Raw genomic sequence first — 19,728 nt, 5'->3', positions numbered from 1 at the left:
ACATTTCTGTAGAATACTTAATTTCCTAAAGCAATTCAATGAATGAGATATTGTTACCTAATTTTTATTGTATGCCACTCATAGAACATAATAGATATTTGCTCATGATAATTACTATATCAATGGTAAAAGGTAGAACTAACATATTGACTGAAGCAAAATGGAGACACATGTCGGGGTACATTTGAGTGCCTGGTGGACATTTTTCTTGATACCAAGTTCTATCTCTGTACTTCTTCTCATTTATAATAAAAACCATTTTATGTATTAGCCAATGTAAAACTTACCACATTTGGTGCTCGGTTTTCCTTCTTGTAGATCCATATTTCTATCTGTTATAATTTTCTTTTTGCTTGAATGACTTCTTTTAGTATGTTTGGTAGTGAAGACTTTCTAGTGATACATTTTTGCAGCTTTGAATATCTTCATTTTTAAATTTAATTTTACTTTATTTTAAAAAAGTATATTGAGGTGAAATTCATATGAAATTAATCATTTTAAAGTGGACAATTCAGTAGCATTTAGTACATTAACAATGCATAACCACCACTTCTATTGAGTTCCAAAATATTTCCATCATTCCAAAGTACAATCCCTTATGTATTAAGTAGTAACCCTCCACTCTGCACTCTCCTGAGCTCTGGCAATCCCTAATCTACTTTCTATCTCTGTGAGTTTATCTATCCCAGATACTTCGTATCAGTGAAATAATACAATATTTGTTCTCTTGTGCCTGGCTTCTTCCACTATATTGGATATTCATATTTCATACCTTTTTATGGGTGAATAATATTCCCTTGTATGTACATACAAGATTGGTTTATCTATTCATCCACTGTTGGACATTTGGGCTATTTCCACCCGATGAACGTGTGTTCATGTAAAAATAGTGTATCAACTAAGTACATGTATATACATGTTCACAACAGCAGTGTTCTCAATAGCCAAAAGGTAGAAATGACTTCTTCATATTTCTTATGTGTGGGGTTTATTGAACCCTTAGATTTCTGGATTTGTAATTCTTATCAGATTTGAAACATTTGAAAATTATTTTTTTCTCTTGCCCTCCCTCCTTCTCCTTCAAGGAATCTAGTTACATGTTTATTTGGTTGTTCAATGTTGCCCTATAGCTCACTGATACTCTTTTCATTTTTTTTTTTTTTTTTTACTCCTTTTTCCCCCTCTGTGTTTCATCTTGGTTAACTGATATTGCTGTGTTTTCAATTTCCCTAATATTTTCTCCTACTTTGTCTAATTTGCCATCAATCCTACCAGTGTATTTTTCATCACAGATATTATAGTAATTTGCTTCTTTTATATAATTTATAGATTTCTGTTTAACTTTTGAACCAATGGAATACAGTTATAATGAATTTAATAGTTTAATAGTCTTATCTGCTAATTCTAATATCTGTGTCGTTCTAGTTTAGCTTTGATTGATCGGTTGATTTTTGCCTTCATTATGGGTTCTATTTTCCTGCTTCTTTGTAAGCCTATGATCTTTGTTTGGATGCCAGACATTGTGATTTTTTGCCTTTTTGGGGGTGTATATTTTTGTATTTCTCTGTATGTTTGGTTTGGGGCTTTCCTAAATTTTTTGGACATGGGTTGATTCTTTTGGGTCTTGCTTTTGAGAGTCGTTAGGTGAAACTAGAGAAATGTTTAAGTCCAGGCTTAAACATTCCTCACTATTGAGGCAGGACTCTTCTGAGTTACTCTACTTAATACCCCATGATCCATGAGAAGTTTTATTTCAACAACTAGATTGACATACACAACATCCATTTAATCAGATAGGAACAGGCAGTATTCTTGGTCATGTGTGAGTGGCAGGCACTGTTTGGTTTAACCATCTTGGTTGATTCTTCCCCAACTTTTCTGACACACATGTACCAATCAGTACCTTCCTGAATACGGAAGAGAGATGTTCTAAATGTCTCGAGTTTTCTCTCTTTGCACCTTTCTCCTCTCCAGTACTGGTCCTATACACCTGAATAGTTTGGGTTTTCCCAGACTCTCAGTTCTCTCAACACAGTAATTTTCCTCTTTGCCTTATTTCCTCTGTCTGCACTGAAGTCTAGAAACCCTGGTAGGGTGGTTATCTGGGACAACCAAGGGGTTGAGCTCATCTGTTTTTTGTCTCAAAAATTGTTATCCTCAGGTGCCTGATATCCATTGCCTTGGAGACTGTTATTTTCTATATATATATCTGGTATGATTTTTGGTATATATAATTTGGTATATGATTTTGGTATATATAATCTGGTATGATTTTGTTGTTTATTTACTTTCAGGTACGGGATTGCATCCATTTTTATTACTTGGGAAGAATTAGATGTCCTTTCTCCCTAGTTAATTTTTTTTTGTAGTTTTATGGTTTTATTAACACAAATATGACGTGCACAACGAGCTGTCTATTCATTTTCTTCGCTGTGCAGCCTGGTGTTGGGATTGGTGACTCTGATTGCCAGCTGGGTTGCTCCTTCCACAATAGCTTTGCAGTTCTTGGAGGAGACGTTGTGAGCAATCTCTGCACAGTAAGATTTGTTGCACATCAGCAGCACTTCAAGCTCCTTGACGTTGTGGACTAGGAACTTCCTGAAGCCACTGGGCAACATGTGCTTTGTCTTCTTGTTGCTCCCGTAACCAATGTTGGGCATCAAGATCTGGCCCTTGAATCTTCTGCGCACCTTATTGTCAATGCCTCTTGGCTTCCACCAGTTGCGCTTAATTCTGATATATAGGTCTGCCTGGTGCTGGATGAACTTCTTGGTCCTCTTTTTAAAAATCTTGGGCCTCACCAAAGGTCTGAGGGCATCCATGATGCCCAGTAACAGATGGCTGTCGCCTCTGCAGGCAGTGCTGAAGAAGAGAGGGGACGGTGGCGTGCAAGGGCTGATTGCCCAGTTAATTTTTGATATCACCCCTTGATTCTCTAAACCATTCTAGCTTTCTGCCAAGAAATTTCCTTTTTTCCAAGTCGACTTAATTTGGGTTTTTCCAACTTATATCTAAAAAAATTATGATTAATAAACAACAATCAAGTAACATACATGGATTTATAAACCAGAATGAGATAGAAAGAATACATTTAATCTGATTGATAAGTAAAATATTTAAAATCTTTAGTGCATTTTTTTAAGTGGTAGGTCCAATTTTGGTTAAAATTCTGATGAAAGGAAACAAAATTATAATCTTTTCAAACATACATAAACTCTGGAGGAAAACCTGATATTGGTACCATAACATCCACAGAAAAAGAGAAAATTTCCACCTTGGTTTTTGTGTTATAATTGATAAATTCCTTTGGTGCTTCTAGCAAATTTAACAGTGACTTAAATCTTCATCAAAAGCAGAAGGAAGGTAATATGTAGGTTAATTAAGGTTTTAGACACTATTAATGTGACTATTGCCCTTCTGCTTGGGCCCCTAAGAACTTTCAGTCTTAATAAACTTCATTGGATATGAGGGTGATCTGGCTGCGACATCTGTCACCCCACTGCCAGGGTTGATTCGGCTGATCTGGCTGGCTAATCAGGTGTCCCCTTCCTCCCTCACCGCTCCATGTGCATCCCTCCCGAAACTGTGTGCTCGGTCGAAGAGGACGACGTTCCCAGATAGAGGAGAGGACCGTTCTTTGGTCAAGGGTATACGAGTAGCTGCGCTCCCCTGCTAGAACCTCCAAACAAGCTCTCAAGGTCCATTTGTAGGAGATGTAGTGTAGTCAAGCTTCCAAGACTCCAGACACGTCCAAATGAGGCTGTGTGTGTGGCAGTCTGCCCTTCTTTAAAAGAAAAGAACAAAACTAAACAAACAGAAACTTTAATATGTTATAGATAGTGATTCAAAAGTATCTCAATATTTAATCATTGCAAGTCACATTTATTCCCTCTTGTCTGTCCGTGAATCATCAGCTCTTTTTGGAGGCATTTTGTGATGCAAATGCTACAGGCTTTTCTGGGCTATTTGGCATTTCAGTGTGAGAAATCATAACTCTGACCTCATAGACTGAAGCATAAGTAATTTTGCAGATTGACAGGACTGGGACCAAGTGCACAGAAATCCTTGAAGTGTAAGGAGCAGTTTAGGTAGCTTTCAAGTTGTTTGACATTCTTTTGACCCATGTCACTATTTATTTTTCTATAATGATTTAGTCATAGAACTATGTGTTACTAGAAAAGTTCCCTGGGTACTTTAAGCATGAGAAAAAAATTGTTAATTTCAGTATCTTTCCTTTTCATAGACTATTTCTGCCACCTGGCATTTGAAAGGTAGACTAAAAGCTAAAGTTGGACAGAAAAATGATGAACATGGCTAAAGACAATGTTCACAGTTCACTAAAATATTCCTCCATCTAACAGAACTTGGTCTATAAGAATACAAAAATCTCTGAATGCTTGAGAAGAGAAAAAGTAGAAAATGATAGAAGAAATAACATAAATTTGAAAATGTCTTTATGGAATAAAAACATAACAGTGATTTTTGCTAATAACATTGAACAATTTATAATTGGAAAATGCAATAGGTGGAAAAAGAAATGACCATAGGCCTGCTCACTAAATAATCATTTATTCTCTTAAGGATCAAGATGACACATTTATCTAATTTCAGTTTGACATGAAGTTGGGAGAAATTGTGAGCTTGTTAAGTATTAGAATGTATAGTCAAAAAGATCTTGACAGGCTAGAATAATGGGCCTAATTTTGTTATTTTACCAGATAAAATTTATGTCACAAAATGTTAAGTTCTTTACTGGGATTTATAGCAGGGGAATTGTATGTGTGTGTGTGTGTGTGTGTGTGTGTGTGTGTGTGTGTGTGTCTAGTACATATATAGAATGATAACATGATGATTTTCATATATTTATAAATTGATAATATGATCATTAAGTGTCATGTCCTAGTATCAAGTACTGTGGGAAGCAATTTATATGTACTGTCTCATTCCATTCTTATGATCACTTGAAAGTATAATTACTCTTATTAACTCAGTTCTACAAATGAAGAAATGGAAACTCAGAGTGGTAAGTGATAGGGTCTAGACATGAACCTATTCCTGGGTCTTATTCATAAAGAGTATACCCTAATCCATATTCTATTGCTTCTCTGTAGCTAAATATGAGTCAGACATTTTACATGACTGTCAAAGAGACACATATTACATGAATGACAATGAGGTATCTCATAGAAGGGAAGTGGAAGTCTTTCTAACAACAAAATATTTCCAGCTTTTCCCCCTTCTATTAAATGTCATACAGGGTGCTCCATATGGACACAGATGTGAGTTAAAGGAAGACATTATTAAACAGTGGTGGGCAACATGTGGGTCATGACTCTGTACTCAAACAGCTTACCTATGCCCTCTGTTTGTGCTATGTTAGTTTGCTAAAGCTGCCATACAGAATATAACAGACTGGGTGACTTAAACAAAAGAAGTTTGCTTTTTCATAGTTATGAAGGCTGTAAGTCCAAGATCAGGGTGTCAGCAGGATTGGCGTCTTCTGAGGGCCTCTCTCTTTGGCTTGGCTTGTACATGGCCACCCTTCCATAGGAGTGCTCACATGTCTCCCCTCTGTCTGGGTCCTAATTTTCCCTGCTTATAAGGACACCAATCATATTGAATTAAGGCCCACTCATAGAACCTCATTTTACCTTAATTATCTTAATTACCTTTAAAGGCCCTTATAGTCACATTCCGAAGTACTGGGGATTATAACTTCAACATAGGAACTTTGGTAAAACACAGTTCAGCTCATAACACATACTAATGCTTGACCTGATACACTACTTTTTAAATTGCTGATTCCTCTGCCTAGTTTTGACTTGAGAGCATTGAGAACTCAGTTCAAGATGGGATATTTGATAAGGATATTCAGTTGGTGTCTCCTGGTCAGATGTTCTATCTCTACCAGCATCCAATGGCATGTTAGATCCTGTTTTTAAAATTATGTCTTAATCTCCACTACAGATAACTAAGCCTTTCTCAGAATTCCAGAGGGCTGCATTGAGATTTATTCTCTGAATATTTTCACATAACTAATACCATAGGATCTTTTATGATATGATATCATCATATCTACTGGGTCATATGGCCCAAATGGCAGTATTGCTGGCCCTAAACCTGAACTTGGTAGAGCTCCCATTTTTGCTCTAGGTCCCTCCAAGAGCTGGCATTCTAACATTGGTTGTGTGTCCTTCATTGTGGTAGGATGTGAAAAGTTCAGTTGTTTGTCTCTAACTGTGTAAAGGCGGTGACCACTGGGTCCTTAAAAATTTTACTGATATGTGAAGGCTGTGAATCTTCATAGGGTTTATCTCTACTCTCTGAAGCACACCCGTCTCCCTAAATGTTAACAACTTTGTTGTTCACCCAGCTCAATGAGTATATAATCAATGGGATGGCTCAACATGTTGTTTATGGAAAATGTAAAGACAGGCCAGTTCTCTTTAGACTAATTATGACAGAGGACGATAATTAATGTAACTCTTGGGGGTTATGGTAAATGTATACTATTGCCCCTTTCATGTGATTGCAAACATTTCTAATTTCTCCTTTTTGAATAGACTAGAAAAGTACTCATTTATCAAATCAACAACCTGATAGTATGTGAGGAACCTGAAGCTATATTAATCTACTGTGTTAAAAAAAATACATCTGGCACAAAGGTTGCCAATTGATGCTCCAGAGGTTGGTAATGTTTGATACTCTGGCATTTCAACTTTTTAAAAGGTTTAATTAATTAATTATTTGATTAATTAACTTATTTAGAGAGCATGAGCTGGGTGAGGGAAAAAAGAGAGGGAGACAGAGAATCTTAAGGAGCACTGAGCCCGGAGCCTGAGGCGGGGCTTGATCTCATAATCCTGAGATCCTGACTTGAACCAAAATCAAAGAGGTGGACACTGAACTGACTGAGCCACTCAGGCATGCCCTGGCAATTCTTTTTTTTTTTTTTTTTTTTAAGACTTTATTTGACAGAGAGAGACATAGCAAGAGAGGGAACATAAGCAGGGGAAGTGGGATAGGGAGAAGTAGGCTTCCCACTGAGCAGGGATCCCCATGTGGGGTTGCATCCCAGGACCCTGGGATCATGACCTGAGCCAAACGCTTAATGAGAGCCACCCAGGCGCCTGCCCACTGCATTTCAACTTTGCATAGAATGGGCTATTGCTTTTATCACATGCCTATAGGAGCCATCCTAATAGTGATTTAGCAACATAGAGTCTTTGCCAGAATGTTAAATCTTTTATCTCTGGAATGTGATTCCAAAACACTTTTACTTTTATCTATTTAATTTTACGTACTAGACTTTTTGATCAAGCCCTCCTGAAATCTAGTCCTCCTTTACTCCCCTGGCTCCTATTGGCTCATGCTGACTAGGTACAGCTGCTCCTTTAACGTGGAATCTTGAGCCTTTTATCAGTCCCAGAACGTCTTGGTTAGGTCATGTTATAGGCTTAATGACCAGAAGGGGAGATGGGGTAGACCCTAAGAGGGCAGGCACATGTTATTTTGTGGCAGACAGGCCCCTACATTTTCTTTAAGCACGGGGTAAGGAGCATTATTTCTTAACATCAAGGAGTGATAACTTCTTTGGGGTAAGAGTGTTCAGAGGAGGGCCACCTGGTTGACTCGGTTGGGCCTGAAACTCTTGATTTTGGCTCAGGCATTAACCTCAGGGTTGTGAGATTGAGTCTCAGGCAATCTGCTTGAGAGTATTTCCCTCAGCACCTCCCCACCTTGTGTGTGTGTGTGTGTGTGTGTGTGTGTGTGTGTGTTTTCCTTTCTCTCTGTCTTTAAAATAAATAAGTAAAATCTTAAAAAAAAAAAAAAAGAGGGTTCAAAGTTTTGTGAGTATACAGAACTTTCAGGGGCATATACTCAGATGTGCCTTTCTTAAGTGTCAAAGTACCATTTGTATTTCATGCAGGGCCATTACTTTGACGTAATCAAACTGCCTTTGTTGGGCATCTAACCTTAGAAAGCTAAACCACTCTATTAAGTCCTGGTACTTGTCCTCAATTTTTTTCTCTCCTCCTGCTATAAGAGAGGAGAGTCTCTTTGTAAGCTATGAGAAGGTCCCACTGGCTTTCAGTATTTGTTTTTCAGTGACCTGTTGATTGTACACAATTTTTCACTATCTTTTTCTAAAGCACCAGTGGTGCTTAGCCATTGTGTTCCCATCCCCCACATACATGTTGACATATACCAGATGTTTAAAACACCTGGAGCATTCCTCTCCACTGGTGTACCATCTCAGCTTACCACCAGTGAGAATTTTAGAGGTTGGACTACCACCCGAAGCCAGGGACTTTCTATGTTCTATCAGCAGTAACAGTATCTTCATTGACAGGTGGGTGGTGAGTTATTTAGCTGCACAAATTGTAGCCTATGACTTTATTTTTTTTGAACATTGGTACCAAATATTATTGTGTCATTCTGTGAAAGCAGATGCTAAGATGGAAATTTTGTGAACAATAATTATTAGATAATAGTATCTTCGTGGAAAAAAATAGCAACTGTGGAAAAAAAAAAGTGGGGGGAACGGAAACAAGGATTGCACAAAAGGAGAAGTCAAATTTCTGTGCAAGCCCAACAAAGCCTGGGCCAATCCCACGAGAAGGTTTGGAGCATTTCCTATGAAGATCTTTTATAGAATTGGCTCCTGGTTGGCCAAAATGGTCAGACTCTATGCAATGCTCCACGTCGTCTGCTCCCTTCACAAATAAAAGCAGATAGCATCCTTAGGGCATCACTTTGCAGCTGAAGAAACCCTGAAAGAGCCAGGAGCTGGAGGGTGTCTGCCTTACCAGTTGGGGGTAATATATCCTTCCTCAAATTGGGATGTGAACAATGCATCTTCATTGCTACACAAAAGTCAAGTTATATTCTTTCCTTATACCATACATTTCATAATAAAACAAATTCCAGGTGAATCCAGTAGACAAATTAATATCAATTTTTAAGTGAAACATTAAAAATTTGCTGGACAGTCTTTCCTCATCTTAGACTCTTCCCTCCTTGTATTAGCCTGATTTTGTTTTACAGAATCAATATTCTCTTGTGTATTATTGAAAATGTGTTCCATTCCAGTAGGTTTTTTGTTTTTTGTTTTGTTTTGTTTCATTTCTTCATTTGTTGACAACAAATCTATATAGTTACAAAGTGTATCTTCCACAAGTCAGCACTATTCTGGTTTCTCTGGGAAACAGAATTATTTTAACAAGCATTTATGGAGAATGAGAACATCCTGGCTTACCATTGGCTTAATCATATGTATTTTGGTATTTAGTTATTTAAATTATCTATTCTACAAAAAAATACATAAGTTAAAAATGAGCTAATACATATTTATGTTGCTTCAGTCACTGCATTTGGAGATAACTTACAGACGGATAAATAATACAATCATTCATATATATATATATACACACACACACATAATCTCTCAAATTATATATATATATATATATATATATATAAAATATCTCTCAAAAGGCTGAAAGCTATAAAGGCAGAAACCATGTCTGACTTGTATAGTACTATATTTCTAGCACCTAGCATAGAGCCTGACATGCAGTAGATATTCAATAAAAGCATGTCAAATCAATGAAGAAAAATAAATGAGTGAATGAATAAATAGGTAGTGGTATGAACTTTCCAAGGATGAAGTGGAAAGAATATTTCTCCTATTACTGGAAGGTGTTCAGGAATAATCTTGTTGAAAAATTTCAAGAAAATTTGACAGTTGAGACTTATGTTAAGATTCAACCCATTGATTCAGAAACTCTCTTATATGGACTTCTTTCTCAATGTATTCTCTCTAAAATGGAACAGCACTTTTCCTTAAGTACCCCAGGAAAGCCTTCATGTAATGCAGTCCTCTATAGTACTGAACAAGAAATTTCTTCGAAAGAAGAGAATTAGAAATAAATATACTTATGCACACATACACAAGCAGAGACACACACACATCTTACAACCCACTTACCCTTATATATACGCCTGCTTTAAAATAGGATTTCTATTTCAAATTTTTACTTAGAATGGAATAGTAGGTAATGAATATCTGGTAATATTATTTAGCTCTTCTTTGGAAAGATCCTGAACTTTCAGACCAAATAGCTGGGATTTAAATTTAATTTTGTCTCTTTCTAAATATGTCTATTGGAAGATTCCCTCACATAGTTCAATTTCCTGTATTCTATATCCAATTCAGATCTATTCTTTAAAATCAGTCTTCTTTATCCAACTCTCTGCTGCATATATCTAATTTGATGTTTCATAACCACTTCAAGCCCACCATATCCACAAATTAACTCATAATTATCTCAAATCATCCCCCAGCCCTACTTTGCTAGTACCAAACCGCTCCTCCAATGTTCTTTGTATTATTAATGGTATCACAATCTAGTCACTCAAGTCATTTTAGATACACATCCATCTCAACCACACTGAACTTAGATTATTTTATAAGACTCAACTTAGGAATTATTCTCTTCTTTACTTCACTGAACCTCTAGGCCAAATTGAGCTGATACCTCCATCTCTTGTACATATTGGCACCATGGTACTTATCACATATTTCAGTTTTACTTCTATGTATCTCTTCTATGACATCTTTGCTCTTTGTTGGCAGAGATTATATTTGTGTTTGGATTGCTAACACCAAGCACAGATCTGACACATTTAGGCATTCAGAGAACTATTCTAGTTTAATTAAAAAAAAAAGAATAAATATTGCACTTTTTTTCTTTAAATAAGAATTAATATATATATGTATATATAAAGTAAATTTGTACATATATATGTGTGTATATATTACTCACATTTGTATACACACACACACACAAATTCAGGTTGTAAATATTTGAACACAGTGCAGTGCCAAGAAAACAGTGGATTCTGAAAACTGTTTCTGAAGTTAAATTGAAATTAGGGAAATTCTGATGAAGAAAGTTGGAAACAGAAAGCTGATAACGTGGGAGATTGCTTTGCTCTTCCAAAAGTGAGATGTGTAACCATAGACCAGATCATTCTAGCTTCTTTAGTTTCATAAGAGGGACAGGGCTCTCTAAGTCCCTTCTGTCTATAAAGTTCTGGACCTTTATTTTGTGAGTCTGTGTCTATGGATGTTCGGGTATGTGCACATAAATTCAGATTCTCATTGTTTTACCTGTTTTTTAAGGAAATAGATTATGTAACATGTTAGTAACATAATAATAACATGTTACTATTACATGTTACCATTGCAAGTATCTTGCATGATATCTACAACATTCTAGGGAGGTAGTAAGTATTTAGTAGGTGAATACAACAGTCACATATATTTTTCATAGTCACCACATTCTGTTTCTCAATGGGTGTTCACAGGTATCATTTTCCTCCATGTTTACTCAATTCTGGTAAATTGAGTCTAGCGGCTGAACTTCAATACACATGGAAGAATCAGTTTCAGAAGGTATATGTCAATCTTAGTAATCCTTGTTTCAGAGGATTCAATGCCACCTATAGCTCCTTTATGAATTTATGTCCATTCTTGCCGGAAAATAAGTGATACCTGTGCTCTACTGCACAGATCTCAGCCATGGTCTTCTAATGAAAACACTATGGGAGGAATTTATACAGCAATTAGGTTGAGTAGTTAAACAGTACATCGTGCTTCGGATAAATCAGTCCTTTCTTTTGTGCTTTGGTTTGTTATCTTAATATAATATAGGTAGAGTAAAGCACAGACATATATCAACTAATGTCTTTCTTTCCTGTCGGCCTCATTCCTGGATAAGGAGGTCTAGATGATAAAGAGCCCAGGATGAGCCACAATCCAGAATCTTTCAGGGATAGATAGGTAGTTTTACTCCTATAGTAGAAATCTAGTTGTTTGGGAACAGCTACCTTGATAAGTATACTCAAAAGATTTCTGAAGCTCAGTGGGTAAAGGGCCACAATTATTAAGATCCCTCTTATTGAGGGAAGCAGGGAGTAGCTACAAGTAAACCACCCCTTTGCCTTTCCTGGACACTTATTCCTACCACCCAACCAAGGGGGAGAGGTAGATGGAATTATATGAATTCAGAGAGTTGATATTAATACTCAGAATCATCCAATTAATAATTGCATGACTAGGAGAAAAATTTGTGAGTACAAGTAGTAATAAGTTTTCGGATATAAGAAATAAGGAAATGGACAAAGAAGACTTCTGTCTTCTCTTACCAATAAATATAATTGTCTGATAAAGAAAATGATATCTGATGAGATTTTTCATCAGGAAGATATGAGTGAGGGGAAAGCCTTCTCATCAATATCAGAAAAACTTCCCATATTTCTTTTAAATAAAAAACCACACATTCTCTTGTGAAACTAGCATATCAGTGTCCAAAATATTAAGCAAATGAGTGCTTCTCACCATTATTCTGGAGACAGTAAATCTAGACTATTTAGGGACTTGATATACAGATTCATGGATAGGCTAATAGAATGACTTGATTTCACCCCTAACAAGCTAGAAAGTGCATACTTAAAATTGTACAAAATGGAGAGGAGGAATGCCTTGGTGGCTTAGTCAGTTAAGTGTCTGCCTTTGGCTCAGGTCATGATTGTAGGGTCCTGCATCCGGCTCCTTGCTCAGTGTGGAGCCTACATCTTCCTTTCCCTCTGCTCCCCGTGCTTGTGCTCGCTCTCTCTCTCTCTCTCTCTCTGACAAATAAATAAATAAAACCTTTAAGAAAAATAAACAAAGAAGATGAAGAGGAGATAAGATACTCAATGATCACCAAAGATAATTTCTTTTTCTCTGCTTAATACTCTGTTTTACTATTCAAACATCTTTCAGCCCAGAAAGCGTTTCTTATATGAAACTATAAAGTCCCTAATTTAATTTCTTTGTGGATGGAAGTCCAGGAAGGCAGATAAATTTGATTTTCATAATTCTCTTTCTGAATGAGGATAAGAACCAGACTCCAAAAGGATGGGATTCCAAAGGCTAGCCATAGTATTAAGCCCCCTGAAAGTGAGCTCTGGGATGAAACCAGGCTTCAGTTTCAAAAGGGCATTTGAGAAAGTATAAGGCAGAAAGCAAAGAGACCACCAGAGGAGGGGAGGACCATGGAGAGAGGGGAGACTGTGGATCAATGGAAGCTCACTAACCACATACCTCTTGGATATGGAGCTTCTAACAGAAGACTAATTTCGGACAAATCAGTGTTGAGAAAAACATTAGCAGTGCAAACAATGACCAGACTCAAAAACTGTTTGAATTTGAGCTTGCAGAAAAAGTAACTCTGTGCTTCATGGTATGGCGAGCTGAGGAAAGCAGGCTGACAGTATTTCAGTAAATATTTATTTCCTGCAAATATTTATTGAGCACTCACGATGTGTCAAATACTGACATTACAGCACTGAACAAAACAGAGGAGACTTTTTCCTCCAGAAGTTTACATTTCTGTGGGGATGACAAACATTAAGCAAAATGGAAAGCAGGCATCAGAATTACAGGTTGGGATAGGTACTTTGAAGGTAACAGACCGGGTGATGAGAAACTGCTTAAAGGATTTTAAGGCAATCTAAGTGGTCTGGGAAGGTGACGATAGGAAATGAGTAAAATAAAGGAAGTTCTCCATTGATCAAGGACACTGTTCTGAGCATTGTATTTACAGAAGCATGAAACTACAACACCAGCATTTTGTCCACTGAAGTAGAACACTGTGTGGTCCCCATTTCAGCTAGACAGTAAGACATCAGAAAATTTGGCAGACAAGATGTTTACAAAATTGTTAGTGCAATGAAAATACAAAGACTTTCTTTCATCAGACTACTAAATACTTCAATAATATAACAAAAATAGTTTTGTTAATATCAACATATGCTGAACTGAACTAACATTTTGTTTGTTTTCTTTATTTTTGCTTTTTCAATTATACACCATCACACATAGGGTTTTCTCCCCTGGAGGAGCATATACTAAAATTGTTTGTTTTCATTGAACATAAGAAAATAATGATAATACCTTCTATTCTGTGTTTCATTTTTTAAGCAAAACTCAAATGATCACCCTTCAAAATCCTAATAGAAACAATTTGTTTTGGACTGAGTGACAAGTCAATGTAATTGAAAAAATATTTTGTAACTTGAATTTTTTTTTTTTTAATCAATTTCATAGCCTCTAGTGAAAGCTATCCTCCCAACTTAGAGCAGCAGTAGCTGCTTGGTTTCCTAGGGCAAGTACAGAGAATAGAGAGGCTGATGTATCTTAGATAACCTGATACAATTATGTTACTTTGTATGAGTGTGTGTGCATCTTAATGGCACATAGGATCCATATTAAATACTAATAAATTTTCTGAATGGAATCATACTGCTTGACACCAAGTATATCACTTATATCATCCTCTATGTCTACCATTCATTGGTCAAAGAAATTTAAAAAAATGCTACCTATCACATTAAGGAACAAAAAGGTGATGAATTATATGATAAAAAGGAATGCAAGTTTATTTTCATGTAGGTCTATTTAATAGATAAGACCATCAGAATGTCATAATAATTTCTAATCTTGCCCTCAACAATATAAAAGTTGGGTTAAATTCCAAGTCCTACAACTTAAGAAAGTAGTCCAAAAGAGCCCTTGCAAACAGAATTGAATATTCCTACCAAAAACTGCTAAAAAAAAATTGACCAGGGTGTGCAAGTCTGTAAATATGAACCTGTGTTGTCATGCCTAGAATAAAGCATTCTTTACAAGATACTGTACTTAGTGCCTTTCTTCCCCCATTATTCTAACTATTCCCAAGTGCTTTTGAACACAACCACTAGGTGCTCAACACTCCCTCTAGTGATTTTCTTTGTCATGTAGCAAAATTTAGATAACTCTTCCTTTTCTTCCAGCCATCTATGAAAATGATTGAGTTATGAAAGATATCACTGAATCATTGAATAGTCTCATGACCCAAATCTCAGTTTATTTTTTTTTTATTTCTAGTTATTTTCTGCTGATTTTTGAAAGGATTCCCTTTTTTCTAGCTAGTTGGATCAGGATAACATGAACTTTTAGTACTCATTCAGAAATAGCTTTTCTTATGAAGATTTACATTTTAGGGTTTTAAAAAAAAACATGATAACTTGATTCAAAGAAATAGATGTGAGATATTGGCATTTATGGCAGGCTGGAACACCATTAAAATCATGTCTTTAGGTAATCACAAAAATTGCTACACTAAGGGCTGGCCTTCAGCTTTTGTAAAGTATGATAGGATATTACTGGAGTTACAGAAAAAAAAAAAAACCAAACTCATTCTTTGCTTTGAATAAGTAGTAGGGGGGAAAAGGCAGTGAAAAATGCAACACAGGGAAACCAACTGATATTTTTCTCAAAAATTTCCTAGAAAGGAAAATGAGATCCTTCCTGAATGAATGTTGACAGAACTATAGAGAAAAGAGAGAAGAAAAAGTTATATATCTAAGTATGTACTTGCAAACAAGGAATATCCTGTCTAAGTAACTTAAGCAGAAATGTAATTTATTGGATCAACATAAAAGATCCCAGAGTTGATTGAGCAGCTGGAGAACATGTCACAGACGACCGGCAGGAGCTAAGAGAAAGGAAAGCAAAACCAAGATTATGCCAACTTGTACTTGCTGCCAGTAGTCTCTAATAATTTCTCACAAACCCAATGTCCTTCCACAACTACTCCCAAGATTCAAAGAATTGGTAGGAACCTTAAATTGGCTGGATCTAGTCAGGTCCCAGATTATCTGTCTGGAAGTTGGGGAGAGAGATATCTGTATCCCCTGGAGCTTTTATGATGGGAAGTGGTATGGATCTCATCTTTTTTGACTTTTCCATAACATAGGAAGGCTATTTGTATTCTGAGCAACCTTCAACAATCACCATCCAGCTCATTATATACCTTTGGTTTTTTCATCCAATTTATAAAGAAACACATAGTAAAGTACTCTTACATATCATAATGCAAATAGATCTCTAATCTTTTATATGTTTTATATGCACAATAAATGCACTTACCCTCTTCCCCCAATAGCGTGTCCAAAATCTCAACAATTATTGCAGTTAACTTGGGCTATCATTTGTTTCTTTGGCATTATAAATCTGTCTGCATATTATGCAAACTATGCACAAAATTGTAGTTTACCCATAGAACCTACATAAAATCGCAAAGGGTAGAAGAAGAAAGAAAATGAAAGTCAGTTAAGATATGCAATGCATACCCTTCTTGTTCTCTTTCAGTCTCTATCAAAACTTGTTTGTGCTATGCCATCATTGAGCCTCTTAACTATCACAGATTCACACAATGCTATTGACCCGCACTGAATCAATGCATTGCCCTTTATAAAATTTATGATTCATAATAACATGAAACTTAATGGTGGCATTCTTTATAATAATGAATCTATCACAAATAGTATAAATCTAATCACTGTATGAACTAGTACGGATAAAATAGTTTTCATGAGGAGAACTTTTTAATACTCCCACATGGCATCATATAAATGACAAGTCATTTTAATACTGGTCTTTAAAGAATGAAGTGGTTGGAAGCATATAGGTGAGAAACTAAGAGTGGAAGATAAACTAGAGTGAAAAAAAACCCGTTTCATAAAAATCATTTAGTGATTTAGAGGACTTTGCTTAAGAATAGATTAAACCAGTTTAGAAGAGATTATTAAACTTTAAAAAATATATTTTTAATATAATAACTAGCTTTCTTATACTCTTAATCAATACAGCTTCTTGGATTTACACCAACCAAAAATAAAAGGACATAGCCCTACTCTCTCAGTTTACAGACACACCCCCGCTTACCCCCTCTTTATCTAGTGTTAACCTGAGTTAAAAGTGCTTTTTTTCTCTTTTGTTCTAAGTTGATGTGGGTAATTGAATATGGTCGCTACCAAAAAACAGAGTCTGAATATCTTTTTAATGTACATTTCATAACACATTTTAGAAGCACTGGACAGAAATTGCAAGCAATACCCTTCTCACATTTGTTTTCTATTATTAATGTCAGGAGTCATCCATCCATTCCATCCATAGCCATCTATCCATCCACTATCTATCTACCGTTATCTATTTGAGAGAGTGACTATTTTCACTCTCTTCTTATTCTCATCCTTTCCTATCTAAATATGTCAAGGTTGGTAAATGTTTAGTAGGAGAGTGATTTATAAAAATACAACCAAACCACAGTCCTGTCTCAAATGGTAAGGCTGGCCAGCATATGCAACTAATTCTCATGGAGGCATTCTGGAAAACCAATGACAAGATTGGGACTCTGGGCTAGCCCCAGGGCAGTCAGCAGTGGTAGACTGCTACACATAGCCTCATGTGTAAAGTTTCTGAACTGACACAAAGCTTAATGGAAATGAACCTTGACGATGTGGCCAATCGAGTGTAAGTGACATCCTGCTTGGCATGCCATCATGATTTTTTCTTTCCTCTCTTGAAGGCATAATGCTTCCTGTGGGAAACCCTGACTTAAAATGCCATTGTGTGTTTAGACGGGAGATTTACCAACCCTGAAGAGGATATAAGTGGAATAAGAACTCCAGGAACAGGTTCTTCCTTATCCTCACACTCCATTTCTCTTGCCAACTCAATGAAAAGTGAGAGTAACTACAGCAGCTTCAATTGACACAATGCTGAAATAATAGCATATCTTAAAAATTAGAATATGAGAGATATGTTAAAAATGAAAGTAGGCACCAGTCATTTCACATTTGTTGATTATTTTAATAGTGAATTGCTTATTGTTCTCATTCTTCTGTGGAGGAATCAAACAAAAATAAGACACACTGTACCTGTTCTCCAAGATCTGTCACTTAGGTAGAAAGATAAGAAATTTAAGAAAATAACCACAATAGTTAGCTAACTAATGTATTGAAGTCATATAGATAGAAAAGGAAGGCTCTAAAAAGAAATAGTCCTCACAGAGAAACAAACAACTAAACAAACTAAGTTGGAAATCTTTTTGCTTCCAGTAAAAATGTTTCTATTCCAAGTTTGGAATCTGGAAGATGACCACTATTACCTGGCCTTCTTGTACTGAGGTTATTTTTTATATAGTAGAATTGAGTTTATTAAACCTTCTGCTACTGCCTATTTTTTAAATTAAAAAAAATTAAAATCTTACACATTTTTTTGAGACAGAGAGAGAGAATGAGAGTGAGAGAGCACGACTGAGGGTCGGAAGACAGAGGGCAAGGGAGAGAGACAATCTCAAGTAGGCTTCATGCCCAGCACAGAGCCCAAGGTGGGACTCCATCTCACAACCCTGAGATCACCACCTGATCTAAAACCAAGAGTCAGACACCTAACTGACTGAGCCATCCCAGATCCCCTTGCTACTTACTGCCTATCTTCGAATGAAATCTCCACTATGAGGTTCTCAGGCTCAAATGAGAAAGATAATCTATGAAATGGAACAAATTAAAGCTTAAGAGGCTATATGCAGGCTATTGGTATAGAGTAAAAGCAGATGAAGTTTGCAGGGAATGCTGCTTGACTGTAATTCAAATAAAAAAATGCTTTTCAAAAGAGTGCTGTACCAGGCACTTTTTAACTAGTAAAACAGACTGATTGATGTGCTGTTTGTTGGCAGACACATATAAGTTAACTAGTCATTAAAATACAGTGTAATAGATGTTATGATAGGCAAAATATAGGGCATTGAAAGAGTTTATAATACAGGTAACAAAGTCACACTTGGAAGCAGGGGAATGCATCAAGAATGGCTTACAAGAAGGTACAACTATATCCTAAACGACAAGCAGGAAATGCCTGAGTTTTTGTTGCCTTGATTGGTGTTCAGCTAGCAATTACTGCTTAGTATAAGTCAAGGTCCATGCCAAACATAGTTAATCCATGAAACAACACTCTAGAGTGGGTGCTATTATTATCTATATCGATGAAAGTATATGCAGAGTAAAAACATGCTCTACGACATGGAGTTAGTGACCAGTGGTCCTTGGTTCCAGACGTGTCTCACTCCAGACCCTGATGCTGTTCTTCCCAACCATATCATTCTAGTACTAGATAAAATTTGGAAATGCAAATGGGGCAGAGACAGAGACCAGGAAGAGTGTCCTAGGCAGAGAAATGAAGAGTGTGAAGGTTTTTTTATTTGTTTGTTTTGTTTTGTTTTTGTTTTGTTTTGTTTTGTTTAGATTAATTAATTTATTTTAAAGAGGCAGAGTGCATGGGGGTGGAGTGGAGATGGGCAGGGGGAGAGGGAGAGGGAAAGGAGACTCCCTGCTGAATGTGGAGTCCAACATGGAGCTCAATCTCTCCACCCCGAGATGATGACCTGAGTCAAAACCAAGACTTAAAGGACTGAGCCACCCAGGTGCTCCTGATGAGGGTAAAGTTTTAGATGTGAGACAATGTATCTGAAAGAAGCATTAGAGTAGGAGATGAAAGTAGCAAGAAGGGAAACTAAGGGTATATAGGAGCTAGTTTACAGAGTGTTGTGCAAAGTATATTAATATTTTATCTTATGAGCAATGGATCCCTTAAAGTTCTGGGAGAAGGGACATGACGAATTTAGAAATAATTTTCTAGGTTGCAATTTGGAGAATGGACTGTGGGTGGAGTGGGATGTTATTACTCTGAATCCAGGTGGACCTGGATTGTGGGACAGGAATGTTAAAAAAATAAAAGTGTGTGATCTTCAGAGTTATTTAAATAGCACATTTAGAAGAAATGATGGTATGTTG

General features: G+C 36.4%; 1 protein-coding gene across 1 annotated transcript; it reads right to left on the bottom strand.

Annotated features, from left to right (window-relative positions):
- Window positions 1-2,414: 2,414 nt before the first annotated feature.
- On the bottom strand, window positions 2,415-2,879 carry LOC308344005 (large ribosomal subunit protein eL32-like; the record flags this gene model as incomplete). Its single annotated transcript, XM_080805293.1, has 1 exon — window positions 2,415-2,879. The coding sequence occupies exon 1, from the start codon at window positions 2,820-2,822 to the stop codon at window positions 2,415-2,417; it is 408 nt and encodes a 135-aa protein (XP_080661419.1). The 5' UTR covers window positions 2,823-2,879.
- Window positions 2,880-19,728: the final 16,849 nt, after the last annotated feature.

The sequence above is a fragment of the Martes martes genome (genome assembly GCF_963455335.1).
Source record: "Martes martes genome assembly, chromosome: 6".
Taxonomy (NCBI): domain Eukaryota; kingdom Metazoa; phylum Chordata; class Mammalia; order Carnivora; family Mustelidae; genus Martes; species Martes martes.
Note: the sequence above shows the minus strand (reverse complement) of the source record. Positions and strands in the feature narration are given on the sequence as shown.